The 26,027-nt window shown below is 52.2% G+C and overlaps 1 protein-coding gene across 2 annotated transcripts in view; it reads left to right on the plus strand.

Annotated features, from left to right (window-relative positions):
* Positions 1 to 26,027, plus strand: part of Mad1l1 (mitotic arrest deficient 1 like 1) — a 317,552-nt gene that overhangs the window by 169,510 nt on the left and 122,015 nt on the right. Inside the window, exons 12-13 of one of the 2 annotated variants that reach the window (XM_048436907.3) lie at positions 10,129 to 10,269; positions 20,350 to 20,406. In XM_048436907.3, the coding sequence (XP_048292864.3) occupies positions 10,129 to 10,269; positions 20,350 to 20,406 (198 nt within the window). The remainder of the gene's footprint in view (positions 1 to 10,128; positions 10,270 to 20,349; positions 20,407 to 26,027) is intronic. The other variant, XM_085683370.2, reaches the window with a different exon arrangement.

Consider the following 26,027-nt stretch of genomic DNA (forward strand, 5'->3'; position numbering starts at 1 on the left):
CAGGGGCTCTACCACTGAGTTACACCTCAGACCCTCACTGGGGGATTCTGGGTAGGTGCTCCAACCCTTCACTGAGGGTAGGATTCTAGATGAGCAGTATACTTTGGAAACACACCCCTGCTGTGCAGTCCACTTAACATTTTATTTGAGACAAGATCTTATTAAATTTTCTAGGCTGGTCATGACCTTACTCTGTAGATCAGACCGTTTTTGAACTTGATGTCTTTCTGCTTTAGTCTCCAGAGTAATGGGGATGACAGGCCTGCCTCAGTAGGTGTGACTAGTTTTGTTTTAACGATTGTCCAAATGTTGGTCATTAGCATTTAGAAATAATCTAGTCTGAGGTTGACAGCACCGAATTACTTTACAGGTTAAGGGATGATCTCAAGCTCTCTTACCCCTCACCCAGGGGCACCATAGTCACTTAATGTGCTGACTTTAAACTTTTACTTTTATTATATTTAGGTGTACATGTGTGTGTGTGCACGCGCGTGCATGTGTGCGTGCGCTCTGGGTGCTGGTGGAGGCCAGAAAGGGTTATCAGATTCCCTGTCTCTGGAATTATAGATGCTTCTGAGCTGCCCAACCTAGGTTCTGGGAGTTGAATTCTGCTCCTCTGGAGGAGCAAGCAGTCTGTGCTCTTGACTGTTGAGCCATCTCTGCAGCTTCTGGGAGACAAATGAAGGCCAAGGAGAAGTCTGTCCTGTCCTCACTTTTCCTTCTCATCCTTGTTCCTGTGAAGGACCGACGTTCCTTTCTGGTGCTGAGGCTCTGGGGACTCCTGTTCTTGAGGCCTGATGCTGACACAAAGCCCCACGTCACTCTCTGCTTTCCCTTTGACAGGTAGTTTTCCAGACACCTAGTAGGTGGGGCTTTTCAAAGTCTAGTGTTCCAATCTCTGTCACACTTGCGTGCTTCCTGACAGGATGCTGTTGTTTTTGTACCTTCCTGTTCATCGTGTGTTCGTGTGTGCACTCGTGGACACATAATGGCTAGAGAACGTGTTTCAGGAGTCAGTTCTCCCCTTGATCCTTGGTGATGCAGGGTCTCTGGTGTGGTCTCTGCAGTGGTTTGTACTGCAGGCAGCCTGGCCCATGGTTCCCCGGTGATCCCCCCATTTCTGCCTCCTATCTCCCAGCACTGAGAGCGCTGTGATTGCAAACATGCGTCACCACCTCTGGTGTCTGCCCGGGTCCTAGGGAACCCAGCAGCCCATAGAGGCGCCATGCCGGCCCTGTGCTTGTGTCATCACGCTTCCTTTAGGAGTCTTGTCCAACCTCTGCTTGCTGGAAAGTTTTGTTTTTTTTTTTAACATCACAAACATAGTCTACATAGTTCACAGCCTTTCCAGCACTGGTTCTCAGTATAACCATTTTTCTTTTTCTGAAGTAGTTCTCAGTGATTCTTCATGTGGAATTTGTGTTCTGTGTTGTAGCACTTGTTAATTTTTTTTAGCTGTCCCTTGAGGTTTGAGAGTGGCTAACACCCTACATTGTTTTGACACAAGGTTTTCTTCCTGGCTTGGAGTATCCATGCAGGCTAGGCTAGCCCCAGATTGAATGTGTATGTGTACCATAGCAACTGTGTCTTGGGTTGGAGTTTTTCACATTTTTGTTCGGTTTCCATGTCTAACCCCTGACTGTCAGCTTGATTTGTCATTGATGGGCATTGTCACCTGCCATTTTGTATCAGTGATGGCTGGCACTGCCCCCTCTCTCATTAGCAACTCATGTGGTTCTGGTGACTTGAGCCTTAGAGACCCAACTCTGAGGTCTTGGCCTTCAGTTGGATCTTGTTGAGTGTAGGCGGGGCTTCCACTCTCCTTGGCTGCCTTCTCCACACACTATTTATTTTCTGGAAATACTCTGTAGTGGACGCTTGCTTTTCTACACAGTATGAGCTTTGTCTTTTAATCAGCATGTTCAGTTTGTCTTCAGCATTTATTCTTCCCATTTGAATTTATATATTCCTATATTTAGTCCCTTATCTGTACCATTTAAAAATATCATAGTTACAGTTTTCTTTCATTGTTTTGAATTTACTGGAGTTTTCCCTCAGGCCCTCCCCATTCTCCCTGCATGACTTCTGTATTGCAGTTACTGTATCCTGGCCCCACTTCTGCTGTCCAGGGATGACTTACAGGATGTGGTCTGGGCAGTGTAATAGTTGCCTTAATTGCAGAAATGAGGGCCCAGCAGCTGTTCAGGAGCCCACAGAGCTGGGTGTCTCAGCAGTCTCCGCCTGGCCCCAAAGGCCTAGACTCCTGGAGAGTCATTGCTCTTTAGTCCATGTGGGAAGCCTGAGGAGGCTGGGATTCTGATCTCAGCGAAGCAGTGCAGCAGCCACAGGGCAGATGAACTTGCCAGCAAGGCACAAAAGCAAGCTGGCAGAGAGCTGAGCTTTCTTCTGGGACCTCCTTTCATCTGGGCCGCTGCTGGAAGGGCAGGCATTTCCACTGAAAATCACCTCAAGCAAGTCCCCACAGGTCCATCAGCAGCTTGTCCTTCAGTGCATCCCAGATCAAGTCCTGTTGCCAGCCAAGATTAACCATCCCGCCGCCCAAAGGCAGCCTTTCTTAGTGCCACTGCTTCCCGGAACTCTGATTGAAGGCTCTCAGAGGACCCACAGTGTAACTCACTAGATCTCACAGCGATGAAACGAGTGTGGGGAAGGATGGCTGTTTCCATCTCTTCCTTGCCAGCCTTTGATTCACCTCGAGAAGGTATTTGATGAGTGGATTGATTCTGTCTTCTCTGTGCCTTCTGCTGGTGTGTCCATCTGGGCTTGACATGGTGTGTGATTTGACTAGTTATCTGTCACTAGCTCTCAGGTTTTGCTTGCAGCTTGTGATTGCAGACTCTCAGCAATAGACTTTCCTGGGTTTTCCCATCTACCCAGCATCAAGGCGGCATGCATATGCCAGCCGTCCTCAGTGTGGTGATGGGTCTTACTAGAAGTTTGTCACTGTGGACAGGGGCTGTTCTCTCCGGGGCCCTCACCTGACTGCCCAGCTGATCTGGCACTACAAACCCTGCTCCTCTCCTGCTTGAGGCCTGCTATATCCCAGACCTTGGTGGCCTGTGGCTTTGCAGAGAGGTTTCCCTTGGGACCCAGGTTCACTCCGTATAGCCCCATCATCTATGGTTGTAATTGGTTGATTACTTCATATGGTTACTCACTGCTCGCTTGGGTCATGGTTGGTCAGTGAAGGCCTGGGAATTCGTGAGGCCAGTTCCATGGTTGGGAGTGAACAGCCACCCCTCACAGAGATAGGTGGAGGTGGCACTGTGTTGGCGTCACCAGGCCTGGCTTGTCATCTGATGTCTTCTGTCAGACTGGATGCAACATGTAGGGCCCGCCCTTTCTTCTCTTTTGACCCTGCAAGCAGGCTTTTCTTATGCTTGCAGTTCTAGAATGTTTCCAGAAGGAAACAGCCAGAAAACCCTGGTGGGACTGTACTTAGTCTAGACATCCCCGTTGGCTGTGAGCTGGGGCTGGGGCTCTGGTCAGGCATGCCTCTGCTGTCCTGAGCACTGAGGGGCAGCTCTGACTGATCAGAATGGAAGCTCCTGTGGTTCACAAGGCCACTGCAGCTGTTCAGGCACCTGCAACCTCCAACAAACATGCAACCTCCAGTGTGACATGGTATCCTGTGGCCTTCTTACTTTCTGGAACCTCTTTCCACTAGTGTGAATGTGCAGGGCATGTGCCAGGGTTGACTCTCGAGACAGAACTTCTGTCCAAGTCACCTGTGTGCCGGGTATGTTGGGATTCCCTTGGATGGATGAAGAGAGGGCCTGGGTCCTCTAGAGAGGACTTGAAGCTCTAAAGACCTTGAAGACTCCCTTATGGTGAGGCAAGTGGAAGAGCACAGGACTGGGTGGCATAGCTAGAGCCAGAGATAGTGGAGCCAGGATGCTTGGTAGGGAGCCACAGGCACCCCTATCTGTTCATCTCTTTTAGGGTGGGGTACAGCCAGGTTCTCCAAATGGAGATAAGCATGTTAAAAGACGGGATTCTGTTGCCTACCAGGTACGGGTTGCACTGTGGAGACCTCCATGCCTCTAGCGCACTTCTCTTGGAGTGCCCTGTGAGTGGCCCTGAAAGAAGTGAGCAGGGCCAGGATTCCCAGAGCTGGGTGGACCTCCGCAGCTGCTGGTGCTGGGAGCTAATTGGGAAAGCTCTTTGCAGTCATGATTTATTTGTTCATAAGAAAGCCTTGTGAGGTAACTAAGAGTTGAATGGAGGAGCCCAGAGAAGAAGCGAGTCCATGGGGGCAGTGGAAGGACCGCAGGAGATGCCCGCAGAGAGTGTCCCTGCATAGAGGCCCTCCGAGGGTTTTCAGACAGAACTGCAATGAGTGGGCAGCCCAGTGAGTCAGCACTGGCAGGGGAGGGTGGGAGGGGCCGCTGAGAGGAGGGGAGAGGAGAGGAGAAGAAAGGAGTGAGGGAGAGGGACATTGCCTGCACTGAGTGTAGGTTCTGCTTCCAGCTGCTCTGCGGGGTGGAGGGGCCTCTGGGTCTGGGGAGAGACTCCTGGGCTGACACGCGGGTGCCTCCAACCCTTTTGGTGAGGGTGGGAAGTGACAAGGGTTGCCTTGAGCCTTTTATTATCCGTTCAGCACCAGGCTCCCCTGCAGCCTGAGCTGGGCTTCAGAACAGCGTGTACATTGGCCTTGTGGGTCACTCATGTTCACTTCAAGCAGGGGTGTTTGACACAGAGAAAACAGCTGTGACAAGAGAAAGTAGAGGATGGCAGTGACGCATCCACCCACACGCCAGACTGCTGTGTCACCTGGGGCGGGTGGGCTCCTTGCCTCTTACCTGATAGTCCAGTATCTCAAGGCTCAGAGAGACTGATCTTATCCTCCAGGACACGGAGCAAAGCAGTATCCTGCCAGCATTGTCCTTGTGGTTTTTGGCCTGAGTTCTGGCCTGGTCTCTGGAGGGACAGCAGACTGCAGGCTGGTCCTCTTCTCCACGTTGTCCCCTGTTTCCCATGGTGCACCGGAGGCTGGTGAAGAGAAATGTCCCCTGTCAGCTCATGTATCTGACCATTTGGTCTCTGCTTGGTGGTACTGTTTTGGGAGGTTGAGGAGGCGGGGCCTTGCTGAGTAGCATACCACTGGGTGCGGGCCTTCAAAGTGTACAGCTTTGCCCCATTTCTAGTTTGTGTTCTTTTTGGTGTTTGCTGTTGAAGATGTGATTGCTCAATTTCCTGCTCCCCTCACCCCCATCCCATTATAGACTTTTCCTCTGGAGCCTTAAGACAGAACAAATCATTTCTTCCATAGTTGCTTTTGGTTGTGGTGTTCCATCACAGCAACAGAAAGAAACTATTGTGTGGTCTTCATGGCTTGCTCTCTGGCCAGGCCCCGTGGGAACCACCTACACTGCCCTCTGGCTGGGGTGTACTTCTTCGCATACACCTGGTGCAGCCTCCATGCTGTGGCCACCTGTCACCACCTGCTATCTCTTTAGCACTCTGGCCCCTGGCCTGCTCTTGCATCCTCTGCCCCGAGGCCCAGAGGCCTCCATGGACTTAATGGAATGGTCTCCATTCCAAAGCCAGGTTAGTGAGCTTTCACCAGTGGGTGGAAGATAAGTGGCAGGACTTCCACCGACTCAGTGCCAGTCACACAGCGCTCTCGTGGGGCATCCAGTGTCTGCCCAGGAGCGGGGATACTGCTTCCTGTACCCCATTTTTGTTGCTTGTCCCGTGATGGTCATCTGTGGCCCCCCCTGGCCTGGCTGGTTGAGTTCCTCCTAAATGTTGTCATGGGGGAAAGGGCATTGTCAAGAGGCTCAGGTTCCAGAAGGCAGTGATTTGGAGTTCCTGGGTTCCGAAACAAGTGACTCTGTATGTGTATGCCTCAGTTTCCCTTCTAGAAAACCACTGTGAAGCCCTGGAGTTCTTTACTAGTTTTGTGTGCAGCACTTACCAGATTGAAACCTTCACCTGTGGAGGGAGGGAGGTGGCTCAGGTGGGGTGTAGGGTGGAGTCTGGGGTTATGACTCAGGAAACTACAGGAGACATGGCTCCAGAGGTCCCCCCCAGGGTTATATAATCAGGAGACATGGCTCCAGAGTCCCCCCCCCCCATTATACAATCAGAAGACATGGCTCTAGAGCCCCCCCCGGTTATATAATCAGAAGACATGGCTCTAGAGCCTCCCCCCAGGGTTATATAATCAGGAGACATGGCTCTAGAGCCCCCCCCCCCCCGGTTATATAATCAGAAGACATGGCTCTAGAGCCTCCCCCCAGGGTTATATAATCAGGAGACATGGCTCCAGAGCTTCCCCCCAGGGTTATATAATCAGGAGACATGGCTCCAGAGTTCCTCCCCCCCATTATATAATCAGGAGATATTGCTCCAGAGTCTCCCCCCGCCCAGGGTTATATAATCAGAAGACATGGCTCCAGAGGCCCCCCCCCAGGGTTATATAATCAGGGAACATGGCTCCAAAGTCCCCCTCACGGTTATATAATCAGGAGACTTGACCCCAGAGCCGCCCCCCCCCAGGGTTATATAATCAGGAGACATGGCCCCAGAGTCTCCTCCTAGGTTATATAAACAGGAGATATGGCTCCAGAGTCCCCTCAGGGTTTTCTAAGCAGGAAGCATTTGCTGGGGAGAGGAGACTCTTTGGTGGAGTTGCCAGCAAGCTGTGTGGGGAGCTCTAAGGATATAGCTTTGTGGGGTCATCAGCATGCTTGGGTGAACTTTTCGGTGATACAGCTGCACCGATTACCCGTGCTTCTATAAATGCACCCAATAAACTTATGGTTCACCATCTAGACATGAAAGAAGTCCTTTCTTTGGGTCTGTTATTACTCTCTCTAGCTAGGAGTGAGTTGAAAATGGCCATGTAACATAGCTTTAGTTAGCTGTCCCCATGTGTACATAATCTCTCTCTCTCTCTCTCTCTCTCTCTCTCTCTCTCTCTCTGTGTGTGTGTGTGTGTGTGTGTGTGTGTGTGTGTGTGTGTGTGTGTACATGCCCTGTAGGTCAGGTCCCTCCTCTACCATGTGGGTCCCAGGAATCAAATTCCGATCCTCAGGGTTGACAGTTACCCATTGAACTATCCTGCCAGCCCCTACCCCTTTAAGACACAGACTCTCACAGAGTCCTAGTCTGGCTGATCAGTCAGCCCTGGGAGTTCTCCTATAGCCACCTTACCAGTGCTAATATAACTAGCATGTCTCACCACACCTGGCTTTTTACATGGTTTCTGAGAACCGAACTCAGGTCCTTATGTTTGCGCAACAAACCCTTTACCCATTGAGCCATCTTTCTGGCTCTTCTATACCACTGTATGATACCACCAGGTTTTTACTCCAGTTCATCACCATGGGCTGTCTGACAGCTAGGATGGCCTCTGGCCTGTCCTGACCCAGAGAGGCACTGCCCAGAAGGCCACCCATCCCCTCTGATTGTCTCAGGTGGTCTTGAGGCCCCATCCTCAGTTGATGACTTTCTCAGGAAGACTGTCTGCTAGCACTCTCTCCTTGCCATTAATTATGCGGTGAGCAAATTTGATTGCTTTCAAACAGGATTGTTCTGTACCCAAGGAGAAGCACTCAGTGGAAAATGCCATTTTGTTTGGTACTTGGCGAGCAGGTCTTTAGGGCTCTGTGGGCACCACCCAGGCACTGATTTGTGCTGCGATGAATCACCTGTGCCTGCTCAAGTGGCGCCGAGGCGAGAGTGGCATCGCTCATTAAAGAGCCGTTACTCAGTCGCACTACACAACACCCTCACTGTGATGGCCATTCCTTGGAAAGACACAAACAACAAACTTCTCCCGTTCTGTTTTTCTTCTGCGCCAGCCTGGAAACACTGGAGGAGAGAAGCCCAGCGAAAGGTGGCAGTGGAGAGATTTACCGATCAATAAAAAAGACAATTACAGTTTGTTGATGAAAGGAAATCCCCCGCCCGGCCTCTCGTGGCATCGACACTCTGCTAATGATAACTTGGGTAACCAGCTCGAGACGATAAAAGTCAATGGGAAGATATAGGATTTCAATAAAGTTATGGCACTTCATAAACCTTCCCACGGAAATAGATTGCCCCCAGACCTGTGACCAGTTCCAGCTGGATTTGGAACTTTAATTTCTCACTTATTGAATTTTTTGGCACTCACTAATTATGAATTCTGTGCCGAGGTGATAACTGTGTCCCCTGCCTGGGAGAGAAGAGAGCCCAGACAAGGCTTTGGAGGCCCATGGGCCAAGAGGAGAATGCTCTTAAACATTAGGGGCTTAAGGATAGGCAGTGTTGGTGCTGAGGGTGACTGAGTCTGGGTGACACAATCAGGGCCTCAGCCGCATTGAAAAGTCTTTGATGGCTGCTGGTGCTGCTCCTGGTGCCCATGTGGTCTGAGGGAGCTGGTCCGTGGAGGTCACTATTCCCCCGTAAGCCTCTTCTGGTATGGATAGATGTTCAGGTCACGTGGGAAGGAACCACTGGCCAGGGACATAGAGCGGGGCCACTCTGACCTTTTCCAGGTGTGTGGTTTGGGAAGAGGGTATGCTGGAGTGTATAAGAGCCATGTCCTGTCCATCATCCTGAGACAGCACTTGCCAATGGTAATAAAATCCTATTGTTTTCATGAGCACCAGTTGACTGCAGGACAGCTCACTGGACACTTTGTCCACAGCAGTATTGATCCACGTAGCTACCCTTGTGACCACTTTCTTGCTGAGGGAGAACTTGAAACTTGGGGTGACTCGATAGCTGGCTACAGAGCAGAGCTGGGGTTAGAAGCTACTTCTTACAGAAGGAGCTGTCCCCTCCTTCCTGAGCTTTGCCGTCTGTCCTCTGCATCCTCATTGCTGACTGCATGAATGGGCAAAGCTCAAGCAGAAGGTACCAAGTGTATCAGCAGGGATGCCTCAGGTTCCGGTTAGAAGCACAGAGCTGGGCTTGCCCAGACCTGCAGGATGCAGAGCCTCATCACATTCTCAAGGCGATGTTCAGAGGAGGTTGGTGAAGCTGGGTCCTGGCATACCTGATCCCCTGGAGGAAGGAATTTTCACCCCCAGTAGGTGATGTTCAGAGGAGGATGGTGAAGCTGGGTCGTGGCATACCTGCACCTCTGGAGGAAGGAATTTTCACCTTGTGTACTCCATTGAAATTTCACCACTTGTGTACTCCATTGAGCTCTTGGAAGTTGACATCCGAGTAGGGGTCCCCAGGGCTGGACCTCCTCTACCTAGGAGTGAAATCTGTGTTAAGAGGAGCCCAGTGGCGCTGCAGATTTGGGGCCATACTTAAGAACCCGAGTCATGGAGAAAGAGAGTGCAGTAAGCTGCCTGGGGAAGCCAGGCTCCCCAACAGTGCTGTACTCCATATGTGGCCCTCAGAGCATCTCGGCTGCCCACACAGGGCAGGCTGCGTGTCTGTGGTCTTCCTCCTGGCAGGGTGGAGTGTGTTTCCCTTCAGCCCCTGTGACAGGTCTCTCTAGCATTCAAGGGAACCTGGGTCCCAGTCTTTGCAGCATCTGTCCACTGCTAGCTTTCTGGTTCAGGCTGTCAAGCTTAGGCTCTCTAGTATGCACAGACCAACCAAGGGTTAGCCAGAACTCCAGCTGCCATTCGCACTCTGCTGAGTGGAAAGGCAGGAGTGCTGGGCATGGCTGGCCAGGCCGGCGGCCTCATTTGTCTGTGGGTTCTCTGTGGAGGTGAGGCACTAGCTGAGAGACCTTAGCTGTTTCCGGAGCCCTAGTGTCTCTGGGCACTTAGTGCATTAGTTAGGACAGAGCCAAGGGTTTTGAGTGCTCAGATAGGGCAGCGCTCGCTCACCGGGCTTGTGTTCTTGTTCTGCATGTCACTGCTCAGGAGTCACATCAAGTCAGTGTCCTCCCCAGCAATGTTGGAGAGTGGTGCTAGCAGGCTTAGCTTCTGCCATCACTGACCCAGTGAAACTGAGTCTGGAGCGCTGCATACCTGGGTCTCTCTCTGTTTCAGGCTCTTTGGAGGTGTGCACCACTGACATACGGAACCAGGGCGCAGCCCTGAGCTTACTGAGTTCCACATGCAGGGATCTCTGAGGCTCCCACCTCTGTATTCCTCCCAAGCCACCTCACACACTGTCCCCACCTGATCTGTCTGTCTGTGTCCTCAGGAGCGAGATGGCATGCGTGCCATCCTGGGATCCTATGACAGTGAGCTGACCCAGGCCGAGTACTCAGCCCAGCTGACACAGCGCATGTGGGAGGCCGAGGACATGGTTCAGAAGGTGCATGCCCACAGCTCGGAGATGGAGGTAAGTGGGTGCCATGGATGAGTGGGGACCATGTTGGGGGGTGCAGCCATGGGGATTATTTTGATACCCGCTCTATTTCTGTGGCACTTGGAGGTCAGAGGTTTCCAGGCAACCCTAGGCAGCAGAGGTGGGTGCTAAGGGGATTCAGGGTGAGGCAAGGCCTCTGCCAGCTCAAGTTGTTGCCAGGTGCCTTGAGGATGATCTATGCCATGTAGCCATGTGGTTCCCGTGGCAGCCTGCTTCCTCTCGCTACATGTTCCTGTGGTGTTCCTGTCTATGGGTGTCTTCCGAGCAGTCTGTGGTTTCTTGTCTCTCTGTCACCTCCTACAGTATTGTGAGTCTTCTGAAATCTCATTCTGCTTTAGTGAGGGCAGAGACAATGTCCTCTTTTGAAGAAGAAAGTAACTCTTTGGCCCCTGTAGGCTGCTAGGCACTGGGAACCAGTGTAAACCACATCTGGCCTCTCCTCCTGACTGTTCTGTGCCAATGCAGGACTCCTACCTGCTAAGCACTGGTATTCCCTGTGGTGCACTTCCCTGAAAACAGCCCCAGATGCAGGGGAAGCACATGCTCACCTTTCAATGGGGGGTGGAGGTCACTTAGTTCTCAAGAGAAGCTAAATGACCATCTAAGACAAGGCAGATACTGCCTGTCAGGAGATCTACATGGCTGTGCCTCCAGAGGCTGCCTGTGCCTGCCCTGCACCCACTTTTCAGTTGTATCTCTGCGCTTGGCTCTGGCTGTGACCCTAGAAGCAGGGTTGTCATTGCCCACAGAGAGCTGACACCCAGAAGCCCAGGACTGAGCCCACGCTGCCAGGAGCCTGTGAACAAAGCTAGGTCTGCCCTGAAGCACTGCCCACCTGCAGGCATCCTGGGCCAAGGCCGCGTTCCCAAGCTGTGGCCCATCAGCTCTTTTGGTGTCCATGCTCACACCTGTTGGGCTAATCCATGACCTTGCTGTGACGGAAACACACAGAGAGGTGCCAGTCATCCTGTGTAGGCAGCTTGGCTCTCGCCCAGCCAGTGCTCCTGGTTGTCCACCTGGAGAAGTATCCAAAGCGACAGCCAGGGTGATGGGACCACATGAATTTCCCAGAGAACACTGGAGTCCACACTGAGCAGGGCCTTTCCTTAGGGCTGCAGAACCTTTGGTGAGAGGGCTGTTTAATAGACAACTGTGCGCTGGCCTGGTGGCACAGGCCTACAATCTAAGCTACTTGGGAAACTGAGGCAAGAGGGTGATAAGTTCCGTGTCAGCCTAGGCTATAAAGTGACTTTAAGGCCAGCCTGGGCAACTTTACGTCTGCCCTAAGTAAAAAGAAAGTGGAAGATGTAGCTTAGCTAGGGGCTAGGGGTGGCTCAGTGATAGAACACCTGCCTAGAATCCTCCAGTGAGGGGTTGGGATGTGGCTCGGTGGTAGAGCAACTGCTAACTTTCATGAGTCCCTACATTAAATTCCTAGTACTGCAAAAGCAAGCCAACAAATATATAAATGAAACCCATGATAACCACAGAATGAAGTAGTGTTTTAGGTGTGAGGTGCAGAGTTGTGGGTTCTAGTGAGAGAGTGGTCAGAAGCTCCCGACATCATTGTACCACGCCTGGGACACTAAGGATGCCCTTTTGATGCCATAGCCACGAGGATGGCTACAGACTCTCAGCGGGAAGATTGGCGAGTAGCGGGAGTGGGAGCTGCGGAGCTGTAGCTCTGGGGATGGCCAGTGACAAGGCTGTGCTATGGGGAGAAGGCCGTGCTCCTGTTCTTCCTGCCTATGAGATTCTCACCAGGTGCACTGGGCCTGCACTGTCCTTGCTTAGAGTAGCCCTCACTGACTCTCTTGGCAGAATGAACCAAACTCATGAGTGCTGGAGACCCACTTGGGTCCTGTGTTGATTCCCACCCTGCTCCCCAACACCCGGCTGCACATCCGTCCCCAGGAGTGCGACCCCCTGGGTCTGCTGTGAGCTGCTGCATCCCAGCCCTCCACCCTCATCTAAAAGGTTAATTCAGGCTCCAGTGAGCTGTGCCATCATCAATGTAAGTGTGTTAATAGCCGTTTTATTGCAGCACATTTAGCTCCATGAGAAATGCTAACGAGGAGAGATTTGCGGGTCTGCTCTCTGACACTGTGTGGTGCCCCTGGTGTTTTCTCGCTAAGAGGTCCCGTCTGTGCTGCGCATACGCATTCCACATAGGCTGTTAGGAGCATGATAGTTTGGGCGCAACCGGAGTGTGTGTTCCGAGTCAAGTGAACAGAGTCGCTGAAATCCAGCTCTAGCAGATGAGTGCTCCCTGTCACTCATGGGGTGTGTGTCAGACACCCCCTCTCCTTCCCTGAAGGGTGTAAAGATGGGAAGTTCTTCATCCTGTTTGGTCCGCCAGAGCTGTGGTAGAGTCTGTGGGTAGAGCTTGGAGACTCAGCTGGTGTTGAGTAAGGTGCTCTTACTATTTTCAGTCATTGTCACTGTCAGTGTTCATGAGGTTAGTCCAGGTGGAGGAGGCTGAGAAGTTCCCCGGACACAAACACCCTCAGGATCCCTTTCACAGCTAGCTCTCCTATGCATGGGCACTCTGGCCTTGTGAAGCAGGCTGGCTCTCTGTGACCTTCCTCCTCCAGCCCTAGGTGTGTTGGTATCATGGCTGTGGTGAGACAGAGCTTTGGGCGGCTTTTCTGTTCACCCTGTGCCTCTAGCTGTGCTCTGGACTGGCGAGTGTGTCACACTGTATGTTCAGACACATGGCCATGTGCCTCACCTGCACAGGAGTCACCAAGAGACAGTTGTACCCAGTCAGTCACAGGCTTCGTGTCTCCACTAGAGTTCCCCTTCTCATACAGTGGGACCCTGGAGGAGCACAAGGCGTGGCCACCCCAACCCTTTGCTGGTGGAGTAGCATCTGGATTTACCTTCTCTAAGGAAGCCTGCCTGGAGGTCTGAATCCGCTGGAGTGGGGAGCGGTTCACCTTCTGCTTCCACCAGGTGGCAGCAGACAGGCTCACTGCTTTCTGGGTCTAGCCACTCTGGCCTAGAGGGGGCTAGGCAGGTGCTGGAAAGAATGGCCAGAAGGGGGGCACGGCAGGTAACTGGGCACATGCTGGGAAGGCTTGACCAGAGGGAAGAACCAAGCAGATGTGAGAGCACCACAGCTTGGTGGTCTGTGTGAAGGGAGCTGCAAGGATGAAAGTGGCCTTGGCTTTCTGCTTCCCAGCTTCATCTTGGAGCCTGAACTTAGGGGCATGCTCCTTCCCCAACCACTTCTCCTCCCCACTCTGTTACCTGCCCTGTGAAGTCCCACGTACAGTCGGGTGCTCTATGAGTTCCCATCTAGTGAGAAGGGAGATGAGCCAGTGATCTTGTTTAGGCACAGAAGGCAAGATATGCATAGACCCAGAGGAGCAGGGAAAGAGGGGCTTGCCTCTGGAGAGGCTGATGTGGACTCCAGGGGTTCTGGTGAGATGGGAACGGGTGTTTCCTGAGTCAGAAGTTCTGGGAATTGAGGGTTACTTGTGAGGAAGACTAGTGGAAAAGCCCCCTGGCCGCAGTGAGCCAGGAGACTGTTCCCACGGCAGCCATAAAGCTTGCTGTTTACAGCCACACCCTGGCCATCGCCAGCACCTGCCCAGTCTGCAGATCCATGGCCTATGCCTGTTGTCGCCACCAGCCCCAAGCTTTCTGAGGAGAGCATGTAGAGCCACAACTTGGTTTTTTATCACACTTGGGGGATCCAGCAGGCACACCTTGACCATCTCAGGTCACTCTGTTAATCAAGGTGGCACATGTCACCTGCCACTTGTGAGTGCCATGGCTTCTAGGCACATCCTGCAGTCTACCCAGCCTTATTCAGGATCTGTCCAGACTCCTGGAGACAGGGCTTAGTTTCTTTTTTTGCAGTTAGGAAAACTGAAGTCTGAGGTGAAGGGTGGCCCAAACCATACCTTCCTGTCTCTTGTTCTCCCCATCCCATCAGTATGTTGATATCCCTGGTGGGTGCATTCTAGAGAATTCACTCACTGCCAGGTCTGAGAGCTCCACCCATAACAGACAGGCTTAGCACCTCCTGGGGGCTGAATGATGGGAGAATGGCTGAGATGAGGGGGCCAGACATCATCTTGGGACACTGAAGGGCAGCCCTGCCTTGATCCAACCCTTTGTGTTCCCAGGCCAATGGATGGGTCTTGCCGGTCTTGCTTGTCTTGCAGCAGGTAGTAGGGCAACAGCCGTGCAGGATAACTTTCTGTTGCCTTACCGGGCAGTCAGATTCCTATAACAGGAGCTGGGAAATGGCTCGTGCCTGGAGAGCTTTTAAGTCCCGTCAGGAGTTTATTCGCTGAGCTGCTTATATTGACACAGTAAAGAGGTTACATAACTTTGTGGACCTCCTTCCTTAAAGACACCTCTGCCCCCTGTGCCTTACAGCTATGCAAGCAGGCTCAAGTCTGAGACGTAAGTAGTGTCTTCCAGGGAAGACGTGCAGTGTGGAATGGAGAGTGAGCCCTCACATTGCCTGTGCTGTGCAGTGTGGAATGGAGAGTGAGCCCTCACATTGCCTGTGCTGTGCAGTGTGGAATGGAGACTGAGCCCTCACATTGCCTGTGCTGTGCAGTGTGGAATGGAGACTGAGCCCTCACATTGCCTGTGCTGTGCAGTGTGGAATGGAGAGTGAGCCCTCACATTGCCTGTGCTGTGCAGTCCTGAGTTGTTGGAAAGTGGAGAGGTGCGTGCAAGGAAGCACCCTGGTGTTCTTACTGCACATCAACCACTGAGGGACAGGCATGTTTTTTCCCCAGTTTCATGGACAAGAGGGAGGACCCAGGGAAACAGGAAGAGTATCACTAGCCATGTGATAATTCAAGACTTCCTCGTGGGTGTGTGGTGCTACCTACCCTCTTTCTCTGCCTCTCTACCTCTTGGCCTATTTCCTTTCTACTTTTGTCCCTAGTCTTCCCTTCTGTTTGTCTTTTCTGTTTTCCATGTGTTTGTCAGTTGTGTGTGCATGTGTTTCCATGTCCATGTCTGGGTGTGTATGCCATTACTTGTGCACCTTGAGGTCAGGTCAATGTTTGAGCCTTCCTTTCACCATGACCTGGAGTTCAGATTTGGCCAGACCAGCTGGGTATTGGGTGCACGGGCTCTTTCAGTCCCCATCTTCCCACACTGTGATTTCAGGTACCCATTGCCAAAGGTGGCATTCTCCATGAGTGCTGGGGACCTGAACTCATGCTTTCATTCTTGTGAGGCAGCCACTTTACCCTCTGCTCTCTCTTTCTCTGTCTGATGGCTTTTCTCTGCCCCCTCTCCTTCACCCACCCTCACCCCAAGCTCCTGTTTTCTCTGGCGTCAACAGACTTTTCTGTGGATTCCTGTGCACTAGGTGTAGCCATCCATGCTTCGCTGGGGAGGAGGGATTGGGAGTGTTCATTGCCAGTTTTGTTCATGGGAAGGCAGATGTGCGAGCTCCAGGGCTGGCCATGGGTGGGCAGGCCCTCCTCTCAGTGCAGTCCTGGCCGGGGTTAATGTCCTTCAGCAGTTCCAGCACAAGGCATGCTTTGTTTCCAGCAAAATGAGCTCAGCAAAACAAACTAGAAATGTGGAGCCGGGAGACTCCCAGTAGCCTGTCTCTGGCGGGGTTGCTGCCATTTTGCCCAGATTTTATTTATTCCATTTAATAAAGCGGCTGCGGAGGTTGGAAGCAGATGTCACGAGTCCTCTGTCGACGGAGCCATAAATACAAGTGTGTGGCACTTGGATGCCACGCGTCACCTGAGTTGTGTTTCCAGCGTATTTAATTAAAACAGATTACAGCGCTGCTAGCTACATGGAGACTTCCTCACAAATGCCCTGGCACGCTGCTTTCTGGTGAGAGGACCGCACTGTGGGGGAAGCATGGTGCAGAAGCTCCAAAGAGTTCCAAGGAGTGGATGCAGGAGGCTGAAGGGAGTCACTGGAGGAACCCGGAGCCTTACGTGTGCCAGGAAATCACTCTGGTGCTGTCTATAGCCCCTACCCACTGAGCCCATTACATAGATAAAGGAGAAATACTCTTAAGAGCTGAGATCAGATGTTAAGACAGCCTTTGTAGAGGTCACACAGATGATAGGCGGCCATTGGGATCCCAGCCGCATGCCAGATTGACTGTCCGCTGCCACAGTTCCCAGATCTGAGCTCCGTCAGCACTCCTGCAGGGTTTGTGGGAACACTTGTAGACCTGGACCCTCTATCAGTATTGGATCCAGTGTGTGGACTGGAGCCTGGTACTCTCCTGTTTCTAGTTAAGTGCCTAGGATGGCTAGGGAGTGGTCTCTATGGATCCACTAACCCTGAATGGAGTGGGATGGTGTAGCTGGGTCCTTTTGTCTCCTCCATTCCAGCAGAGCCCACTGCTGCCCTCAGGGCTCCCATTCCCATAACCCATACCACAGCCTGCAACTTTGAATGCCGGAGTATGCTGACTGTCTACTCAGGAGCTGGTTGCTCTGCAGGCCCAGAAGCAGGTGTTCTGCCTGCCATCCGTGTAGAAGGGAGAGGCTCCTGCGTCCATGTCTACACTCATACCCCAAGGAAAAACCGAGCCTCTGAGTCTTGGCCTCTTCAGTGTTAACTCTGTCCTTGGGCAGACTCTGCCTGCTTGGGTCCATATATGGCTGATATTCTCCTCTCAGGGGTTCTCCCAGCCAGGCTATGCCATGGTGTTGCAGAAGGTAATACCAGCCCTCTTCAGAACTTAGGATGGCCTGTCTCAGCCTGTACCCTCTGCAGGTTTTACTGCATCCCCCTCCAAGCTGTCTGTGTTCCTGCAGGGGTGCTAGATCATCAGGCCGCCACTTCTCACTTCAGGATAAAAATAGCCCTGCCGAGGCTTCTGTGCAGGATGGAATGTCACAGGTGGCGCATGTCCAGGGCTTGTGTCTGAACACACACAGTCCCCAGGGCCTGACTGGGGTCCATGGCTAGCACTGTCAGTGCTTCTGCAGGGGTAAGAAATATGTGCCAGCCTACCTGTCACCTTAACCACACCTGAGACCAACTACAGCTGTCCTGGCCCAGCACTGTTGTCCGCTTCTCTAGAGCCTGTCCTGGGCTGTTGTTGCCATATCCAGACTGGGCCCGTCTCTGGACCAGTCTGCCAGCCAGTCTTCCCTGTGCATAGCCTCAAAGCCGGGTTTTACCCCCTTCATGGTAGTAGTTTGTTGGGCAGGGTTGGTAGCTAGTGCCATGTGAGCAGAGGGATGATAGTCAAACTGCCTGCGTTAGCCAGTAGCCCAGCTGTTTGGGCCAGCTGTGGACAGATGAGGCACAGCTGCTGGACTGAGGTGCATCGCTGCTGTTTTCCTGTGTATAGACTGTCTGTCCCTCTTTTCAAGTCTCAGGAGAAAGCACGAGCATATGGGCCCTGATGTCACTGCAAAGGGTAGAACACTCGCTGTGATGCCACCGCAAGGAGATACCTCCTCAGTCTAGATGCCAGCAACATGAGCCCTGCGACTGCCCATCCCCCACTGCTGGGCGTTGCACCCCAGCCTCCATCCTCAGCTCTGTGTTGTAGCTCCTGGCGAGGCCTAGGCCACCATGTGTGCTGTCTTGGTGGAGGCAGCATTCTCCAGAGGCTCTGCTCAGCTGCCAACAGGACTCTATCCTTCTGTCCTTTCTGAGACATGATGCTCACGGCCAGCCATCCTTTTTCACCAAGGTGCTCTCTGGTGAGCATGACCTAGGATCTCAGAAGGGACCTGCCTTCTGGATGTAGGCGTGATGACTGAGCTGTCTTCTTCTCAGTCTCTCACAGCAGAGCTATTGCTTACTCTGCTGTCCTCCCAGGCCGTGTGCTCTGAAGGCTTCCTCAGCCAGCCGTGCTCGGCTTATCCAAGAGACGAGACCCTTGCTAGGGGAGCCATGTCATGTGCACGGTGTTTGATTCTGACTAACCGCCCCACCAAGCATGGCTGTCTGGAGTAAGTGTTTTCTAATAGTCCTCTGGGGAACTTTCTGGTTATCTCCTGATCTCCTGATGCAGGTGTTGAAGGAGTGCTAGTGGAGCTGCAGTGGCCACCAGCTCCTCTTCTGTCTACAGATGTGGTGGTCATAGGGTTATAGAAGGCAGGTTGTCACCACCCTACCTTGGCCAAGGCCACAGTCAGAGCTAGCTGGAGAGAGAAGAGAGAGAGAGAGAGAGAGAGAGAGAGAGAGAGAGAGAGAGAGCGCATTCAAGTATGCCGAGGTCACTGGTCTTTACCTTCCATCTTTTTGAGGCAGGAGCTCCTGTTCACACTCTGTACACCAGGCCAGCCGGCCTGAGAACTTCCAGAGAGCCCTGTCTGTCTCTGCCTTCCATTTCGTCGTAGAAACGCTGGGTTTACAGATGTGTGCTACTGTGTCTGCTTTTACATGGGCGTTTGGGATCAGATTCTCACCATTATGTGGCAAGTGCTTTATCCACTGAGCCATTTCCTCGGCCCAGGCATGTGTCTCTCAGTCCTTTGAACACATACCTGGGGTAGGTCATGAGACATGAAACCTAAGGAGCAGCCAGGTCATTGAGTTGCTTCAGTTTGGCTGCCACTGTCACCATCATGGAGACTCGCTTAATTCCCATCCCTTTCCCTTTCAGCGCCCCAGCACTTCCTGGGCTCTGCCAGCCCTGTCTTCGCAGAGTGGTGTTTCGCTGTTGGTCCTGATTTGCATTTGGCTAATTGCTAACCATGTTAATTACCTTTCTGTGTGTTTGCCGCCTGTGTGCGTTTCCTTTTTGGGAGATGTCTGTTTGCCTCTTTGCCCGCTCTGCTGTCACACTGTTTATTTTTCCCTTCACCACTTTGTAGCAGATCCGTGTGTGTCCTTGAGGCCAGTCAGGTGCGGGGGGATGCCAGTCCCCCATCCCCTCACTCAAAAGCAGTAAGGGTGGTGTGTTTTGGAGCAGGGGGGGAGATCATGTGTCTTGGTGATAGACATATAAGCCTTGCAGTTCTTCCAGTCTTGAGAGTCGCAGGTTAGACCCAGGTTCAAATCCTGCCTTCTCCACTGACCGATTCATGGTGTTTGGCTTCTGGACTCATTTTCCTAAGAAAAGCTCTTCTGCGGGAAGGCATGGTGTGCCAGGAGAACATCCATAGGCACTGCGTTGCCCTGGTGTCTACAGGGTGCTCAGCCTGTGGCAGTCCCTAGAGGAGGAGGGCCATCCTCACAGTAGACAGAGCATAGGAAGGAGTCCCCTTGCCTGTTGCAGAGCTGATAACGGGGTAGTTCTGTTGCTCTGGGTGGGCAGCGTCCTTCCAGCTCAGTGAGGGTGACCACATCCTTGCTCTGTCAGTGGTGTACATTTATAGATGGCTCACAGCAGCTACCTGTGGTCAGGATGTATTTTTGTAAGCTTCTCGGCCGTGCCACTTACTGCCTGCCAGGGAAGGCTCTACCAGGGTCTGTGAGAACAGACACATTCAGTCACTGAGGTGTGTGTGCTGTTCCAGTGGGTGGCAATGTTGTGAGTTCAAGAGGATGGAGCCCGTGGCACCCTGAAGCCAAGGTCTGTGCTCTTGACCCTTGGGCTCTTGCAGCCTTGTTCGGAAATTGAGTCTGTGCTTGTTCTGCTGTGACCTCCAGCAGGGCAGCCTCCAATAGCCTGCTCCATTCACCTGGTTACTAAAGCCCCCCACCGGGGGGGGGACTTCAGGGAGGCAGTCCTCTGGGTGTGGAGCCCTGTGGACTCATGGTCGGTGATGCTGCTACTCAAATACAGCCTTCTTTCCTTTGGGACAGTAGGCCAGGTGTCCCTGTTTGGGGGTTTGCCCTGCCCCTTCCCAGTCTGCTTGCAGTGACTGTGCTGAGGAGCCCCTACCTTAGTTAGTGCTTCTAGAATGGGAGACTGCAGGAGGCAGCTAGCCAACTTCCTCCTCAGGCCCTCTTCCACGTATGACTGCACAGCAGGTATTGCTGTGGGCTTAGGATTTCCCACTAGCCAGGGCCTGACAAAGGTGGCAGTGTGGCCCTAGCCAACTCAACATGGATTGGAGGCTGAGGCACCTTTCACCCCAAGACTGGCAGGCATCTCCCCTCAACCCTGATCCTCGTGGTCTTATCTTGCAGGCTCAGCTGTCTCAGGCCCTGGAGGACCTTGGGGTTCAGAAGCAGAGAGCCGACACGGTGAGTACTGAGTGGGGGTCACTTGGTGCTGTGTGGTGAAGGGCAGCCTGAAGACAGGTCACCTGATGTCTTGGATCCACGCACAAGGGAGTTCCTGCCTTTCCCGGGCAGGACCTGGCCTACAGGCACATCCTCCTGTGTGACCATGCTTCTCCGACATTAGAAACTGCGTAGTGGAAGGAGCAGAGGTGAAAATTGAGTCTTCTTGCCCACCCTCATGTGATGCCAAAGTGTGAGCCAGCAGGAGTCATGGGAGCCTTTTGGGAGTCTATAGCTAAGGGCTTGGGCCTGGCCCAGGTCAGCCTGTAGGCATCAGGATGTGGGTTAGATAACACAGGTAGGGTTTGCCTGTGGTACTCAGAGTGTAGGCTCCAATTCATAAGTGTTGGCTTGTGGGGACTCTGAGGGTACTGGGCCAGAGTTGAGATTCTGATCTGGGAGTGAGAGAGACCAATGATGAAATACAGAACCAAGGAAGGTTGTGCAGTGCTGGGTGTGCCCACTACCCACTCACCAAGTACTGTGGACACAATGTGTTGCCATCAGCATGGGAGTCAGACTGTGACCAAGCAGGGGCTAAGCAGCAGAGTGCCAGTCAGCTGGTAGCTGGCAGTTAAGACAGCATTGGGGAGGAGAAGGTGCCTGGGACTGTGGTCAGAGGTGGCAGACCAGGCAAGCCTCTGGCCTAGAGTGTGGGAGCAAAGAGTGGGTGGTCCTATAGATTGTGGGGTGTTATAGCCAGCAGTGAGTGCGGAGGAGGATCTGTGGACTGCAGAGCGTGGTGTCTGTCACTGGGTGCGGTGAGTTTCTTTAACTTTGGGAGGTTGTCAGGAGTGGTATGACCTTGTTCTACCCAGGCAGTGTTGGTTGTGGGCTGTCTAGTGTGGTAGCCATTTTGTCTCCACATGTGACCTCTTGGGCTTCATCTCTGTGATCCAAGTGCCCAGCTTCCTTTAGCGGTGGCCTGTTTGCTGTTGCCTTGGGGGAAGCCATGTGCGGGGGTGTGGAGTTTCTGTGAGCTGAGCATCAATCTGCACAGCCCGGGGAGACCCTGATGTTCTGTGCGTCAACATGCGTGACTTCCTCGGTGTTGACCTGAATTGGAATGTACCCCGGGGCCTTGTTTTCATAATGTACACGAGGCCAAGAAGAATTAGAAATGAGTTGTACTAAACACATGCCAGGCCCCGGGTTCTGTGGCTAAGCAGCTTGCTGTCACCCAGGGTCCACTTTACACAGAAGAAAGGCTGCTTGCCCTGTACTTCCCATGTCACTTTGGAGGAACTGTAGGTCCTGTGTCCATTTTAGGGACAGGGTGCAGAAGCTGTTCTTGGGTACTTAGTACTAGGTAGCTCCTGGAAGTCCGTCTCACAGGCTTCCACATCTTAGTGCATGACTGTGGCGTACACTAAGTGGCATTCGCTAAAGTCTCGCTGGTCCTCTCATCTTGTGTCCCTTATTGAAACTCCTAGTACCTGTGAAACACTAGAGCCTGGACACCCATAGAGATTAATTTAGAATCCTGGGTCTCTGACAGGATGGGACTTGACCTATGTCAATCTGTATTGACATAGTGTGCACCTTGGCATCTAGTCAGAGGAGATAGGCCCTTGCCTTCCAGCTTGTTTGAGACAGTGTTTCATTACCACTGTATGCCCAGCTATCTGTGCTGTGAGCTCTGTCTCCACCTCCATCTTTCCATAGGAGGACTAGGATTATAGACACTTGCTACCACTTCCAGCTTTATTTGGGTGCTGAGGATCAAACTCATGTCCTCTGACTTGTATAGCAAGTGCTTTTCTTGCTGGTCTCTTTCTGTAACCCCAGCTCTGCCTTTTTGCTTACCCCTGGTTGTAGGGGACTTGGGGACAATGGAGATGCTGGATAGTTTTATGTCAGCGTGACACAAGCTAGAGTCATTAGAGAGGAGGGAGCCTCAATTGAGAAAATGCAGCCATAAGATCTGTCTGTAAGGCATTTTCTTAATTAGTGATCAATGGGAGAGGACCCAGCCCATTGTGGGTGGTGTCTCCCTTGGGCTGCTGGTCTTGGGTTCTATAAGAAAGCAGGCTGAGCAAGCCATGGGGAGCAAGCCAGTAAGCAGCTCCCCTCCATGGCCTCTGCATCAGCTCCTGCCTACAGGATCCTGCCCTGTTTGAGTTCCTGCCCTCACTGCTTTTGATGATTTAAGTTTTATATGGAACTGTGAGTGAAATAAACTCTTTCCTCCTGAGCTGCCATTGGTCATGTTTTATCAAAGGAACAAAAACCCAAAGACAATGGTCACTGAAAGCTTATAGTGAAACATGGCTGTCTTTGACTCTTGAGAGAGGGGCAGGTGCCACAGGCTCTAAGATGTCCATATTTCTGATGCTGCTGAATGGAATGTTGGCCCCTGGGGCAGGTTTTCTTCGTGTTTGTTTAGGGTTGCAGCCTCAGCTGCCTCCTCAGCCCAGTGTTTGATCTCTGCCTCTGATTGCCTAATCTTAGGTCATTTCAAGTTGTTTATTTCCCTTCTCATCTCCTTCCCATTTAAGAGGAGAATGAGAAGTGGCAGTTCTTGGGGACCCGTGACACAGCTGGTCACACGTGTGTTTGTCTCACAGTCTCCATCCTCCCTGCATATGCTGCAGGATTCAGGGGTGTCTTTGCCAGCCTGTCTCCTGGCCACACCGAGCTTGATGAGGGGGTCGTTCCTCAGAGCAGCAGACCTGCATATCAGGATCACTATTCTGCTGAGCAGTGCATCACACGAGTTACATGTCCAGCCCCACCACACAACAGTGACCCCATGCCCAGTCATTCTCTGTCCCCTCTGGAAGCCCTCACCACTCCATTCACTGCTGGCAGCTACGTTTCTTTCCTCCATTTTATTGATTTTTTTTATTACTTATTTTGCTTCTTTGTGTCTGTTAGTACATATTTGAGTACACGTGTGCACATATGAATGTATGGTTGCATGCACATAGAGATGAGAATCTCAGGTGTCTCTCATTGGCCTGGCACGTTGGCCTAGGCTAGGCTAGCCTAGCCAGTCCATGAGTCCCAGGGATCTGACTCTCCATCTCCTATCCCACCATCATTGGGATTATAAGCATTAACCACCACTTTTGGCTTTTTATGTGGGTCATGGGGGCCAGAATTAGGGTCCTCATTGCCTGTGAGGTAGTGTTTCATGACAGAACCTTCATCTCAGATCTGTTGTTGGTGTTTTGTGTATAGGTTCCACTCTGTAACCCAGGCTGCTAACCTCAAACTCGTGATTCTCATGCCTTAGCCTGAGTGCTCAGATTAGAGGCACACCCACAACCACTGCCCCCTTTTCTAGACTTAAGCTTGCATTTCCAGTGTCCTCCTGGGTTGTGGCTCCTGGGTCTCTCTGCTGTGGCTCCCAAGAGATGCAGTTGATGTCATTTCATGTCCTTAGACCTGTAGCAGACAGGTGCCTAGCAGTGTCTCCCAGGGAACTGTGGTCAAGCCAGCCTGAAGGCCCCCCTCTATCATCCTGTTTACCTTCAGCCTGTGCTGACCACCTCCCCTCCCATTCCCTGTGCACGACCCGGGTCCATCCTCCTCTGGTTGTGACCTCTTTCCCAAGGTTACAAGGGAGTTGCCTGCGAGGTGCCTGCTGCTTGCCTCCTCAGGCTTTAGTAGCTCTTTTCTTCGTGGAGAAGAACCAGAGACAAAGGAGCAAGTGCACCCTGGAGCTGGCAGTAGGCTGCTCAGCCTGCCTCCGAGCCCTCTGTCTTCCTGAGGCTGAGATGTTGTGAAGATGGGCCATTTGAGCCAGTACCATCTGACCCTGGGCAGGAGACTCCTGTGACCTGCATGTAGAGGAACCACACAGGCATCCAGCCTGATCAGGGACACAGCCTGGGTACTTGGCCTGATCCCTGCAGCTCTCAGCCCTCCGTCTGCTGGAATCTGACTCCAGGCTTGTTCACAAGTGGTAGAAGGAGAGCTGTGCCATATTGAGCTAATCGCTGATGGCAGGACAAAGGCAGCTTGACTTTGTGTTATTAATTAGTAACCTCACACTAATTAGTGAGCATGAGTGTGGTTCATGCTTCCTCTTTAAATGCAATTAATACCACAACAAGCAACGTCCCGGGCCAGGCTTGCGTTGTTAGAATACCTCACCCTAATTAGATCCGGCTAGCAGTGGCTAGAGAAATGAGGTTTTTGATTACAACCATAAAAAGCCTCCAATATTTTATAGACTTCAGGGAGCTAGAAATGTGGATTTATTTTCTGTCTTACCAGGCATCTCCCCTCCACCCCTACCCCATCAAGTGTAATTAAGCAGTCATTTCTCTTGATTACCATTTCTCCCTAATGGTTCCTCCTTGCCCTCTGAGTCTTACTCCCAATGGAGCTAGTGGATCAGGAGGGGGCCTGTGCCCCCAAAGAGACTGTGGTAGAATCGGCCTGGTATGTCTGCTGACCACTCGCTCGCTCTTCCGTGTGCCATCTCCAAGGGTAACTTCTGCATATGATTTCCCTCTCTGTGGCCATCCAGAAAGGAGCACATCACAGGTGAATCCTCTTCACAGGCGGATGCTCAGGGTGATGAACTGACAGCGGGGAGCTGGCCCTTGTCTGGTCAAGTGCTCGCCTGGACAAGCACGAGGCTCTGGGTTCCATCCCCTGCACTGCATGGTGTATGGTGGAACATGCACATAATCCCAGCACTCTGTTGGTAAAAACAGGAACATTAGAAGTTCATCCTCAGCTCCATCATAAGCTCAAGGCCAGCCCGGGCTACATGTGACCTGATCACAAAGAAACAGGAGACTGTGTGTGTGTAGGAGGGTGTTGGAGAGATGGCTCCGTGGTTAAGAACACTTGTTACTCTTACAGAGGATCTGGGATTCCATTCCTAGTTCCCACATGGTGACTCACAACCATCTGTAACTTCAGTTCCAGGGGATCCATGCCCTCTTCTGGTCTCACAGGCACTGGGCATACATATGGCACACATGCATACGTGTAGCCAAAATACTCACGCATAAAACGAAAATAACGATTTTTTTTCTTTTTTTGAGACAGTGTCTCTCTATGTATCCTTGGGTGCTCACTATCCTGCAACTCACTCCATGGGCCAGGCTAGCCTGGAACTCACAGAGATTCACCTGTCTCAGCCTCCCAAGTGCTGGAATTAAAGGCTTGTGCCACACCTAGCTTAAAGAGAGTTGGAATTCTCTAGAACCAGAGTTAACAGGTGGTTGTGAGTTACTATTTGGGTTCAGGGAACTGAACCCTGGTCCTCTGCAAAAATAGCAGCTATCTCTTCAGCCCTAAATCTTAGGGGGGAAGAAAAGATTCCAGCACTGTAGACCCTTGGAGAAGGACCTGTATTTTGAAGACTGTGTGCAGTGTGTGATCCCCAGCATCTGGTCTCTTGGAGCTATGGCTGCTCATTAGAGTTGAGGACTGTGTAACAGCCTGTCTGGGACAGGCCTGTTTAGGGTGGCATTCTGAGTCAGGTGGATGTCATAGAAATGAGTGCTGGGGGCCATTGTTTCATATGCTCTCCCCACATGTCTGGTCTGCTCACAACCAGCAGTGTGGCCCCAGCCAACCACTTCCTGTCAGCCCGTCCTGCTTCTGAGATTGACACG

This window comes from Myodes glareolus, chromosome 2 (genome assembly GCF_982192425.1).
Source record: "Myodes glareolus chromosome 2, mMyoGla1.1, whole genome shotgun sequence".
Taxonomy (NCBI): domain Eukaryota; kingdom Metazoa; phylum Chordata; class Mammalia; order Rodentia; family Cricetidae; genus Myodes; species Myodes glareolus.